Genomic DNA, 13,578 nt, shown 5'->3' on the forward strand with positions numbered 1-13,578 from the left:
TGACATGGCCTTCCGAAGCCCCACAGCCTACCACTGCTTTCGGCTCTTATTCTTTTCAACCTGGGGCCTTCCTCACTGGTCCACGCCTGCTGAGGGTGCACTGCACTCAGACCAGGCTCTGTGGGAGTCATCTGGAGCCTTCATCGTGGATTTACTGAGGGATGGCTGATCTGGAGTTAGCTGTCAGTGACTTTATCACAGGAAGAGGATGGCAGAGGCAACAACGATGTGTACACTGTTTCAAATGTCCGTTTTTTTTTATTTAGAAAGAAAAACTCAAAAAACAAAAGATGTTTATATATATGATTGTTATAATTTTAATTGGTATATTTTATTAAATGTAAAACATAATGACAGAAATCCCCAAATGGCACACACATTCACGTATTCACAAACATAAGATCTTGGGGAAGTTATTTGTTTTATGTTGGCCTGTTTATCAGTCAGATGAACAGATGTCACCCTTTACCTCTAATTTTACCTCAGATGTTACTCAAACCTCGACTAATGACAGGAAATGGGAGGAGAGAGAGGTTTGGAGTGAGTCTTCAAGAAAGTAGGAGCATCTGAGCCCACGAGGGTTGTCCTTTGGTTGAAGCAGGAGACCGCAGTGGAAGAAAGACTATCAAACGCAGAGACAATTATCGTTAAGGGAAGTTGCAATGACAACCACGAGGACCTAAAAGTCATAATGTGATTCATCACAGTCCTTCGACGGAGTATAAGGGCCACATTAAGGATTCAAAAAATAAAATAATAATTTAGCTTTTGAGAAAAAAGTCAAAATTATATTTTCAGAATGAAATTACATTTCAAGATTAAAGTCAATCTTTTGAAGCATACGATTCCACGAGATGCCTCGTGTAGTCTTGTGTTTAGCAACAAGGAAATGATGTCTCTTTTAGCACATAAACACAGTTTGATAATTAGGACTTCAAAGAGATTGTGCAGGAAATCGCGTCTGTTCAGAAGAAGAAACCACACGAACTTGGAGGAAGTGGTCACATTCATGTAGACCGAAACAGCTTTGAGATGGACAGATGGAAGGTTAATGGTGGTCACACCTGTATGCAATACTAAAAGGACATGTTGTATCACAAGACACAAGAAGACAATGGATCAAGTTGTTTGATCCCGAAGGCGTAAAACTCAAGACGAGCTCGCGCTTCCTTTGCTGCTCAACATTTCGACTTTATTCACAAAATCTAATTTTAATTTCATTCTCGACGTTTTGACATTTTTAATCAACATTTATTGTCAAAATGCAAAAAAAAATCCTCCTCCTGTAACATTTTATTTTCTAAATGTGGCTCTACTACTCTGTCGCCTGGTCCTTTGTAACCAAACCTAAGGTTACTTGTGTTTCCAAAACAAAAAAGAAAAGAAAGAGAGAATCTGTGTTGAACATTAAACACCCTCACTTTGCACATAGTTTTTCCATCTTCTCATGTATTTTTTAATGTTAATCGTAGAAAACATCACATCCCACCTCTGTACTTGTTGAATCAGTCAAGGTGCTTACAACTGAGGCCTCTGAGCGAGTCTATTCTACCTAATGTACACAACGACCGTACACTCCCCAAAGAGAAACAACACAGGCCCCCGTGCTAACCAATCTGTTGGTGTGTCTTGGCCTTTGAATGAGACTCCACCAAAAAACAAAACAAATTGAGTGCAATGAACAAAGTATTGAAAGAGTATTTTTATACCAGTTGCTCACGTCAGAAAAACTAAGCAGAGATGGAAAAAAAAAAAAAAGTGTTGGAACTGAATACTGTAATGTGTTATTGTGTTTGATATCAAGGATAACAGATAAATAGGAATGCAAACTTGTTTTTCTAAGAAGCAGCACACAAGTGTGACATTGAAGCGTGTGTGCTATAGTGTGTTGACCCTGTGATAAAAAAAAAGGAGACGAATTAGCTTGAAGAAGATGAAGGTTGGTCTTTCTTCAACCACAGTGGCAGATGTGTTTTGCTGAATATTGCTTAAAGTATAAAGTCAAAAAGCTTCTATTTTAAGTTCTTCCCAAACAATAGTCCATTCAAATTTTCCCACTGCCTCTTAGAAATCTGAGGAGTTAACACGAGAGTCAGAAACAATCATTCACTGTTTTTTTTTTCTTCCGCTGAGGTGCTAAAGATGCTAAATAGAGTGTGAAAAAGGTTTTCGTAGGTTTACAGCTGGAAATCAAAGATAAATTCGCTGCAGGATGTTTTTTTGGGAAAACGCTTCTGGTGATGTACCTTGCATTTCCGTGTTTATTTGGCTGATTGGTGGTACATTTTCAGTACTTCCAGTGAATAATTGGCCATAGTTAAATTAAAAGATCTTTTAGTCACCGCACAATATTTTTTGAAAATCTTAGTCTCTTCTTCTCATGAAGCACCGACTATTGATTGCAGCGAGCTTGCGTCTAGTTTTCTATGCGTTTCAAATATTTCCGAAACAATGTGAAAAATAAAGCAACATAGCCAATGATTATTGAAAAAAAAAAAATAAAAAAAAAAAAATCACATAATAACTCATGAAATGCACTGAGCATCACAGAATGACAATATCTTAAAATTGTAGGAGAATCTGTGGGAGGATTTCTATTTAAATTCCAGAGGCTTTGTCTTTTAAAATTAAAGATGGAACAAGAAAACCAGTACTGACTGATCATAGGATGACCATGACGATCACCTGCTGGATCTTAAATAATGGCAGAATGAACCTTTCAGAGGCTTCACCATATTATTCACATGTTGGGTTTCGCCAAGAACTTTTATCCAAAGTGACTTAAATTGAGTGAACAGGTAGTAGGATTCAGAGTCGGGACACATGACTGCTGAAGAACACGACCCTTGACCTCTTGGTTATGGAAGGTCTTTACCACTAGGCCAGCCTGCCAACAATGTTGGTCCACTTGAAAAAAAAAAAAAAAAGAAAAGAAAAAGACATCCTGTCACAGTGGCAAGAAACACAAACTCAGTCGGCCACTAGACTGCCATTCCTTGATCCGAAATTTACCCTTTGTCCGACACACACACACAATCGCCACAACCCTGCAATGCATAGACCTGTACACACACACACACACACACACACACACACACAGATACAAGGTACACATGTTCACTTGATGGTGCAGATATAGAGAACTAGTAAAGCCATTGCACACAGTTTGCTGGTTCAGAAATGGTGTTCGAGTTCAGTACTGACAGTCATGCGAACACAACTGCAGGCCCCCATTCTTACATCTTGATAAATGTGCCTTTTGATTTGAGTAATCAATAACTTATGATTTCGAAGTAACTCTGTATTAAGTACTCTTTACTTTTTTGGTTATTAATTTCTGCCAATGTGCATATTTCCAAACGTACGTATTTATTAGTTTCAAAGTAATTAATGAGATATTACCTGTTTATTTATTTATTGAGATATTTATTCTGATTCTTTATTTTTTGAGACAGGTTTTTATCTTCTGTGCTGTCTTACTTCTGACTTTGTGCCAATGTGCTGCTTTGAGGTGTTACATATCGTGGGTTTGTATCATTATTAAACCCTCACTCTATATTTTAAATCGGTGTTTTCTTCCCTCTCTCGTGTGCATGTCATTACCTCACCGTGCCTTTTCCCAAACACTGTTTGAAAGTTGTATTCTATCATTATTATTCCATAGTGCTATCTAAGGAATCTAAAAACAGTCTATAAATGTGTTCTTTTGATAAACAAAGATTTATGTTATTTTTTTGCCTTTGGATTACATTTTGTAAAAAAAAAAAAATGTTTTGTGAGATTCTACAGTTTTACAAATGTGGATATCCTGAGTTGAAACAGGTAATTGCATAAGGCGAAAGCAAATACATCTTGTGACCATTAAAGGGAAGTGACAGATTCACAAGAGCAAACAGGAAGAAGAAGAGTGACACAAATGTGGCGAAAGGAAAAACTTTACTCCACCTTTCATCCACAGCACCAACACAGATTGTGCTTTGCTGTTGTCCTCCAGGTGCTGGGGTCCGTTACTTGGCAGAATACATGTGCTGCCTTTTATGTTTGAGGATTTCAGTGGAGGTAAGGGTCAGGTCTTCATTACAGACGTCACAGTGATAAACTCTGGTAAGACTAGTCGCTGACGAGGAGACTTCCTTCGCACCCTCCGGCTCTGAAAGACAAAACACGCACCTGTAAATTAGCCTCAAATTCTCTTTGAAAATGAGCAAGAATACAGTCGGATACCGACCGTGTCTGCTGGCGCACGTGCCAAACAATAAATGTCAACATCAGCAATTCCTGACCTTCCTCTGGCTGCTGCTGCTCCCCGGCTGGCCTGCAGGAAGCTTGGTGGTGCATGCGCTCCAGTGGAGTCAGAGGCATGTAGAGGCCACAGTTAGGACAGGTCCAGAACGTACGTAAACACTCGCTGTAGAGATTCTTTGAATCCTGCGAATCATACGGCAGAAATACGAAAACCAATGACAATAATTATATATATATATTAATCCAACAACATTTTTTTTTTTTTAACACAAGACAGCTAGAAGTAATTAACAATTATTTCATTATCAAAAATCATCTTATTATGTTTTGACCTAATTGTAAACTATTTATTCAGAAGTGATAAGTGGCCATGTGTGTTTTAGTTCATATATTAACACACTACATGTGTTAATATCTAAACATTTATTTCTTTGAAGCTTTAAAAAAAAAAAAAAAAAAACACTTTTGTGGATCGCCACTGCTTCAGACAAACTCACAGCCAGACAGTTGTAGGTGAAGAAGTTGGTGACACGCAGGCCTCCTTTAATGGGGTCCGGCTTCACCTCGGCTCCCGGAAACAGCAGGTTCAGATGTGAAGCTTCAGAGTGAGAAGACTCAACCTCAGACTGAGGACCAATGTACAGGTTCTGGCTCTGGAAAGCTGCGAGTCGGCGCAGGCTGTAGCTGACCTGGCAGGAAAGGTGAGGAGGACACAGAAGGTACAGAAAAGGTTTATTCAATGAAGTCCTGTTAAGGTGAAGGGATATCCGAGTCACTGGGAATATGTGGAAAGTAGAAATCAACAGTACACACACATACATTCACATTAACAATATACAGAATAAATAAGGACTTATTTTAGGTCAGAGTTTTGTAATGTAAGAAAGCAACAATAAGTATTTTTAAATGATTTTCTTCATCTTTTTTTCTTTTTCTTTTTTACATCTTTCTGCATTGATTTTTATACCCAACAAATTGTTTTTTTTTGGTCATATTTCTCTTATCTAGTTATTGATGGCATATTTTACAGAACATTTGAATGTTTTTTTTGTTTTTTTAAATCTCCCCTTTGACCTCATTTCTCTTTATTCGGCTTCGATGATGAAGGGATTCAGAGGGGATTGCATTACACTGTAACCGCCGGTATCAGTACCTCAGTGTAGAGCAGGAAGCGGACCAGGCCTTCGCTCAGCTTCTCCATGACTCTACGGGACACCCCCTGCACTTCTTCTCCCGCTGTCGACTTCTGTCCCAGCTGGACTTGCAGCAGGCGCTCCCACTCGGCCCGGAGGGTGACAGCTGTGGACAGAACCTTCAGCGCCTCCTCCGGCTCCCTCAGCTCCAGCTCCAGCCAGCCGTCCACCACCAGCCTCGCACAGTCGGCGTTAGTGTCCACGGAGTTCGCAACCAGCAGCAGAGCCTAGTGAACAAATGTATGAAAAGAGAACTAACATCACTGCCTCACGTGGGAACTGATGAGGTATGAAATAGGCAATGATACAAGAAAAATAGTAATGCTGGAATATCATACAGAAAGTTCAACTTGTTGAATAAAGTTCGGGGAGCAGGGCCGTGCTTTGACCATTCCTCAAATCACCTGGCAGGCCCACTTACACCTGTTTAACCCATCCAACACCGTCTGTCTCTGTTCCCTCGACTACACCCTTTCACCCATTCATCTGGATTTCTCTCCTTTCCTTCTCTCCTTCACCCAGGAACCGTCTGCAGGTAATAATCAGAAAAACCTTTACCTGAGACTGAACCCTCACATTGAGTCCCCTTCCCTTGTCCCAGACCAGCCCACTTCCATTATTCATCAATACTGGGATTTTCAGTATTGATGAATAATGGAAGTGGGCTGGTTGTGATATTTGAAACAAAATAACACAAATATCCAGACTTTTGTAGAATCAACAATTCATTTTACGAATGTTCAATTATGTGAAGCAGATTCTGAACTGTCCTGTTTGTCCTCATTGTGAACGCTGAGAACTTTTGGAAACATAAAATCTGGGTGAATATGAGTATAAAGCATTCTGCTGTGGGTGTTGTCTGTTTAAATAACATTGAAGTACTCAAACAGCGCAGTAGTACAAAAAAAAATGTAATCATGATGTTTACTTCAAGGAGTGTTCATTTTTTCCAAGTGCACAACTAATAGTGAAATACTGGAACCATGGTATTGATATTGGATCACAGGTGAGAATTACTGGATCAACTATGCACCCGACTCTGAATCAGTAATCACATCAAACTGGATGTTTTCACAATCATGTCAGCTTCCTTTAACATAATACAGAACTTTATCATCCAGGAGGATTTTAAAGAGGTGTAACAGTCTGTGAGTAAGAATATCCTTCATCTGGTACTAACTTGCAGAGCAGGAGCCCGCACGCAGTTGGACAAATAAGGCTTGTTGGTCTCCAACAGAGTGACGAAGGCCAGCAGCTGGTGTTTGCTGCTGTCCTTCCTATCGGGCCCTGTGAACAGGAAACACAGACCGGGAGGGAGAGACCGAGATGTTCAGTAAGAAGAGTGGGAGGAAGAAACACACGAGGGGGAAAACAAAAAGTTTTCATCAGTGGATCAAGGACAGAGGAATAGGAGTTACATTTTATGAGTGCCTTACTTCCAATGCATGCTTTAAACGAGCTGGTGGAAATTAACAGATGTTGTCTTTCCTAAATTAAACAAAAAATTCCAGAAAGACATTATTCTGGTTGGTATCTAACTGAGAGTTCAGGCAGTGAATAGTTAAATGTCTCACAATGGTGGATACAATAAAACACCCAGGTTTATGTCCCGATGTATTTTACGGTGCCATAAATATTAAATATATACCGATCATGCATGCACGTGTTGTTATGTTCAGTCTATGTTTATTGGTATCAGTTTTATTTTTTGTTGTGAGAATTTGTTTGTTTTTTTCAGTTATGCTGGCTGCTGCCTTTTTTAAATATTTAGGCTTTCCCTGTAGAGCTATAACCTCAAAATGAAATCACTCACACCAGTAAAGCTCCTTCTTAACAAACATAATTAATTCATGACTTCTTTTTAAAAAATTGACATAGAGCTCTTCTGAAGAAGTTGTTTCAGAGGTTTTACCCATTTCTCTGGTGTCTTCAGGCACGTGTAGCACCTCTGGGTCGCTGGCGAACACACTGGTCGGGTGGATCACAACTCCCTGCTTATTCTTGGTGTGGAACACCTACAAATCACAAAGTGGAAGGAGGATTTTTCACCTTACTTCAATCACAGTATAAAGAATGGCCTGTGTTTTTTTTCTCATTTGAACTTGTAAAGGTGGGTTGGTGCAGGAGGAGGTCGGACCTGGTCGGAGTCCTTGCGGGTGGAGTTGTGTTCATCCGGCAGCGCCAGCTGAGGATAGAGGCCTCTGCAAAGAAGCAGCTTCAGCAAAGCCTGCTGGCGGGAGGACAAGTCCTGACTGATGCCAGCCTGCAGCTCTGACACGTTGTGACGCAACTTGAACTTCACCTCCTGTTGAAGACAAGCAGCAGCACAGAAAGATCACTCAGAGCCCAGTCAGCTCCAACTTACACAAAGACACAAACAGATCCACCTCTATTACCATGACTAACCTTGGTACTATTATACAAAGATAACATCCTGTCAACCTTACGTTTCTCTTCTAACGGTTTACTGCCAGCAGAAGCACAGAAAGCACAAAACCCTCATAGTATTTCTGCAGATGGCTTCAGTTATCTGGTTAAATATGACACAAAGCAGTTTTTGATTTTTGAAATTTGTGGTTACAGGTTTTAAAGAATGCAGGTATATGAGGCAGGTCTATTAATTTGTTTTAAAATTCTGCTTGTTGAGTCACATGTGTATCACAGAATAGACCAGGGTGGGTGGGGTTTCAAATCTTGTGTGACTTTTTTGTGTGTGTGCATGCAAAGCAATGTAAACGCTGTCATTACTGTGCGTGACCCCAGCAGTCACTAAAGTTTTAACTATTATACATACATTTCTAAATATTGTACAGTGCTGCTACACACACATATATGACAGATATTCATTTATTTCTAAGTGTTAAATGCTAGTAGTGAGGTTTAGGGCTGCTGTGTACAAACTGGAGTTCACCTGTATGTCCATGTTCTGTCCTGATCCCTCCTTCTTGTCCTTCCTGCCTCTGCCTGTGTCCTCTGTGTCTGATCCAGAGGAGAACTCTCCGTCCTGGCCCTCGCTCAGCCTCAGGACTTTACGTTTGCTCCCCTCCTGCTGCTCGTGTTCTCTCTTCAGCTGATGCAGCTTCCTCCTCTCCGTCAGCCTCTCCCTGCGCTGCCGACGGTCACCAGCAGAGGGAGCGCTGTCCTCTGATTTCAGCAGACCATGGCTCCTCAACAACTCCTATCAAACACAGAGTAATTTCATGGTGACAATTAGTGCTCACTCGTGAAAAAATAAATTAAAAAAAGCTGTCAAATGTTTTTCACGTGTGGACTACTGTGTCAGGAGCCTGCCTTGAACTGTCTGCGTAGGTTGACCATCTCATATAGTCGCTGCTCCTCAAGGCCTCTCCTCCTGCACCACTTCCTTGAGCCACCACCTCTCTCTCCCTTCACCTGTTCAAAAATCAACAGTTTTGTGTTCAATAAGGAACATCTTACATCCAACTGTTTATACCAAATAGCCACTGTCACATGATGTCTCCCTTACTGACCTCCACCCAGGCATTGAAGGTGTTGAGCAGGGTAAAGGGGTCTCCCTGGCTGCTCTGCAGGGGCTGACGGGCGGTAGCACAGTCAGGGTTGTGTTGTGAGCTGCGCAGGAAAGGTGACTGAACGCTCAGGGCTGCTGCCACTGTCAACACGGGCTCCACCAGGTTAAACAAAGAACCCAACACCAGCATTTTCCCTAAATGACCACAAACACACACACACGTGACCTAAATGTTACTGCTGGATAAACATGAGCACCGTCAAGCACCAGTGTATGCCAAATAACTGTGAAATCTTGTATAATCCTATGAAAAGAAAGGGAATCTTACCTATGACCACATCGACAGGCAGCTGTGCCAACAAACTACCAATAGAAGTCAGTTCACCACGACTGTCAAGCGCCCCCTGCGCTTTCAGATAAGTAACTGCAGTCTGGATACTAGCAGTCGGAGGTGGATCAATAAAAACAAAAGACAGTGGATCTCCTAGAGACATGCTCTTCATCTGCAGGAACAAAGAAGAATAAATACAAGGTAGAATTTAGCTACGGAATTTTAAAATTTTTAAAGGAGAATTGCTATAGTGTTAGACTATCCACAGGATGTTACCACCTGGAGGATGAGGGAGTCCAGAGCGACTCTGTGGATTTCGGGCACAGGATAAGGAGCGAAGGCGTCGTAGTCAGACTCAGCGTAGAGGCGGTAACACACTCCTGGACCCGTACGACCGGCTCGACCCTTCCTCTGCTCAGAGCTGGCTCGGCTGATCCAGAACTCTTGAAGACGTTGCATCTTGGCCTTCGGATCAAAACTCATTTCCTTCACTTTTCCTAGAAAAACGACAAAACATTCAATTTATATAGTTGCTGTTCTACATATGAGTCATATATTTATTTTTTACCTGTTTTACTATTTTATTTTTATTTTATTTTATTTAATAGCAACACCATTTTTCTCCAAAATCCAGCTTTACAGATTCAATATCTTTGGAGCCTTTGACACACATGCTACGTTTAAAATGGAGTTTGGCTGCATAATTGTAGGTTTATAAAAAAAAAGAAGAAAAATGGTATGTTTTACGAGGTTAATGCCCACCTACAAATGTACCACTAGTTTCATACCTGAGTCAACAACAAAGCGCACCCCATCTATTGTTACTGAAGTCTCAGCGATATTGGTAGAGATGATGCACTTTCTCACGCCGGGAGGAGAAATGTCAAACACCTGAAGAACAAAATGAGAGAAATTAAAAACGGATGAATAATACTCTCACATCTCAAATTCTATCATATGTCCAGTCTTATCCAATCAAAGCTGACTGTGCCTTATCCTGCTGGGCAATGGAAAGTGTGCTGTGCAGCGGTAGGACGATCCAGCGACGTGTGTGTGTGGCATAAATCTGACAGGCCTCCTGGATGGTGGTGATCTCAGCCACACCGCTGAGGAAGAGGAGCAGGTCACCGCGCTCCTCCGGAGGGTGACGCTGATCGATGCCCTGCAGGATGCGCAGGTACGGTCGGGGATCCAGTTTCTCCGAACGTGAGGCCTGCTCTTCGGGTGGAATGGGCTGGTATATAATCTAAGTGCAAGAAACAAAAGATACAATTAAATACAGTTTAAAAGAAAATACATAGAAAAATGTCATTTTGAAATGTAATTTCCAAATTTGAAAAAAGACCAACCAGTGCGCCACCAAGAGTATATCAAACTAATATAGTGAAGATTTTGAACACGTTTTTTTTTTTTTTTTTTCAGAATACAGTACTTAAAATGTCTATTATTCTAAAATGATTGGATAGTAACTGGTCTATTGGGGAATGCTTAAAAAAAAAAAAAAGAACTGTTTTCGAGGAGTACAGACTCGACGCTTTCAGTGTTTCTAAACTCAAGTCACAAAACGTATTCGATATCCAACAGTGAGATGGATATTTACATCGGGATCATTTACATTGCTGTCCTCTGCTTACCTGAATAGGAAACAGCCTGCCTGGTACCTGCAGCACCGGAGCACCGCTGAAATAGTTGGAGAAGAGTTTGATGTTGATGGTGGCTGACATGAGGATGAGACGCAGGTCCGGGCGGTCGGCCAGCAGAGAGCGCAGGACCCCCAGAAGGAAGTCGCAGTGGAGGTGTCTCTCGTGGACCTCATCCACAATCACCACCTGGTACTGAGCCAGCGTCCTGTCCTGCTGGATCTGTCGGAGCAGCAGCCCCTCGGTGAGGAACAGCAGATTGGTGGCTGTGGTCCGCGTGGTCTCGAAGCGGATCTGATACCCCACCTAAAAATTAGCACCACATTTTGTCAGCTTGAAGGATTTTTTTTGGTTTCAAAACAAACAAATGATGAGAACATATTTGACCAAATATGCAAATCATGTTTTTCATTTTCTGTTGATTTGTATGTACATTTTCTGGCTACAGTTTTCTACACATCACCGCAGTGGAAGCAATAAGTTCAAATGTCTCACTTTGCGATCACTTGCAGCAGCACAAAAAAAATTATGACATTTGTTTTACGTTTGTGACGCTATATCTCCCAAATATGTAATTTGTATTTTCAATTTTGAATCAACCAAAATTAACCCATGAGCAAAATTACAGCTCGTTCATTTCTGGTCATTCAACTGATGGACCAAAGAGCAAATTGCACAGTTAAGTCAAATGCTGCTGGACTTCCTAATTTTATATTAAAAGTTGTATGACAAACCTTTGAGCCGTACTGATTGAGACTCTCAAAGCTGACCCTCTTTGCCAGGGATATACAGGCGATGCGCCGAGGCTGAGTGCAGGCGATCTGGCTGAAGCCAGCTGAGAGAAGATACTGAGGCACTTGTGTGGATTTTCCGCAACCTGTATCTCCTGCCACCACAACCACCGGGTGAAGTCGCACCAGCTCCACTATCCGATCCTGGTACTGGAAGATAGGCAGGTTCTTCTGCTCCCGGCGAAGCTTGGCCAGCTTGCCAAAACTCTGTCTCTGGCTGAAGTCCAGGAAATGCAGGAGAGCCAGGCGGCAGTCGGACACCTCCCGGGCGCCGGGTCCCGAGGGTCTCTGCCGGCTCCCTTGCTCTGTCTTCCCCAGGCGTTCCTCCACGTCCCTGGTGCACACAGACACGTTGATCCGGTAGCGAGCATCGTACTCTTTAGGAAGCCCAAGATCCACCTTCCCAGTGTCGGTCTTCCTCCCCTCTCTCCCTTCTTCCCGGTCCTCTTTTCGGCCGACCCCAGAACCAGACATGTCCCTCTTTGTTTTAAACCTTTGGAAGCGGTCAAAGAAAGCCCAGAACTCTTTGTGCTCAGGGCTGCCGGCCTGAATGTAGTCGTGCTTGCGGAAAAAGATCTCATCAAGCTGGGCTCGGCACTGCGGGCTGTCCCAGTCCCAACTCCGGCTGTCCCTCCTCCTGTCCGAGGACATATTTACTGCAAAGTAACGTTACTCACCTCCTCCAAACACCCAACTGGATTCTGTTATGTTACGACTGTAAGAAAAGAATAACTGGTGAATAAAACCTGATCAATATCACCGCAACTAACAAAAAGACAAGCGGGAACAATAATACAGCAGGACCACTTCCGTTCCCTTCTTTAAAATCTTCCGTTAAAGACTGGACCATTGACGGACGGGTAGGAATACCGGATGAAACACTTTTAAGTACATTTTTCTGACTTTCACTTAAGTCGCTTTTTTTCCTTTTCTTCTTAAACTTACTTATTTTCCTGAAGTAAATGATCTAATTAGGGTCCAGGTAGCAAAGCTGTGCGGAACGACATGTCATACTTGTCTTTGTTCCTTTATTATTCCGCTTCCGCTTATTTTCCGCGGTGATGTTTGGACCCTAGGGGGCGCTACAAATACCAAAGGTTTATAAGTCTTTATCCGCTACACGGATTCGTACGAAATTCGTGTCACATGATCGAGGGTCACGTCTCAGTTGATGCCTACAATTTGGCAATGATTGATTAAAGTGGGCTTCGCTTATAATAACAAATACTTTTCTTTTTTTTGCCATTTCACATTCCAAACTGACATTAATTGCAATCAATCACCTGTATGTCCTGCAGAGCTGAATTATTTTACAGGACATCCTCTCCCATTGGCAAAACTTTGGTTTATTGCAACCTGTGGTCAATTCAGAAGTGCATCACTCTATTTTTCAAAACATGCAAAATCAATTAACATCTCTATGTCCAGAAAGAATTATTAAAATGCTACAATGAAGGACCCAGACAGTCTCTGGATATGAGGTATCACATGTTTTCAGAGGGGGGTCGGTTTGGGTAAACGGTGGGTCTGCATTGATATCAAATATCTTCCTGTAATGTATAGCATATGCAAAACATTTTCTATTTCTCCAAATGTTTGCTCAAAATTCACCAAAATATATGGTGATACACCTGACATCATCCCAATGATATGTGATTTGTCTCAGAATTTTATTACCAACATTTTGACTTTTAGAAACGTTTTAAATGTGGACAACATTTAACCAGCTTAAGTCATGATGAAGGGGGATCAAACCCAAAACCTTGTAGCTGGGAGGCAACAGTACTAACTGCTGCACAACCCATCTTTCCAGTAGACAGACTGTATTATGACATGATGACATGAGGGACTTGCCTTAGGAGGTCTCGCTCTCCGTGAACCATGTGGC

The 13,578-nt window shown here is 41.8% G+C and overlaps 1 protein-coding gene across 1 annotated transcript; it reads right to left on the minus strand.

The window, feature by feature from the left end:
- Window positions 1-291: 291 nt before the first annotated feature.
- Window positions 292-12,477, minus strand: dhx34 (DEAH (Asp-Glu-Ala-His) box polypeptide 34). Its single transcript, XM_069161191.1, has 17 exons — window positions 11,634-12,477; window positions 10,894-11,205; window positions 10,251-10,505; window positions 10,048-10,150; window positions 9,539-9,756; window positions 9,257-9,431; window positions 8,930-9,123; window positions 8,730-8,831; window positions 8,350-8,616; window positions 7,576-7,743; window positions 7,351-7,453; window positions 6,619-6,725; window positions 5,399-5,665; window positions 4,743-4,934; window positions 4,284-4,428; window positions 3,946-4,150; window positions 292-622 (listed from the first exon to the last, which is right to left on the minus strand). Exons 1-16 carry the CDS (start codon window positions 12,339-12,341, stop codon window positions 4,008-4,010), a joined length of 3,459 nt encoding a protein of 1,152 aa, XP_069017292.1. The 5' UTR covers window positions 12,342-12,477; the 3' UTR covers window positions 292-622; window positions 3,946-4,007.
- Between the last annotated feature and the right edge of the window lie 1,101 nt (window positions 12,478-13,578).

This window comes from Embiotoca jacksoni, unplaced genomic scaffold, assembly GCF_022577435.1.
Source record: "Embiotoca jacksoni isolate LCO1_2020_lvr unplaced genomic scaffold, fEmbJac1.0.p SCAF_28, whole genome shotgun sequence".
In the NCBI taxonomy this organism is placed as follows: Eukaryota; Metazoa; Chordata; class Actinopteri; family Embiotocidae; genus Embiotoca; species Embiotoca jacksoni.

What these genes read in the sequence shown, in the direction of transcription:
- dhx34 (XM_069161191.1), bottom strand. Translation starts at nt 12,341, where the DNA reads ATGTCCTCGGACAGGAGGAGGGACAGCCGGAGTTGGGACTGGGACAGC. An exon ending in GACAGAACATGGACATACAG is followed by an intron (nt 7,744 to 8,349) that starts GTGAACTCCAGT and finishes TGTCTTCAACAG; the next exon opens with GAGGTGAAGTTCAAGTTGCG. An exon ending in TGCGGGCTCCTGCTCTGCAA is followed by an intron (nt 5,666 to 6,618) that starts GTTAGTACCAGA and finishes TTTGTTCACTAG; the next exon opens with GCTCTGCTGCTGGTTGCGAA.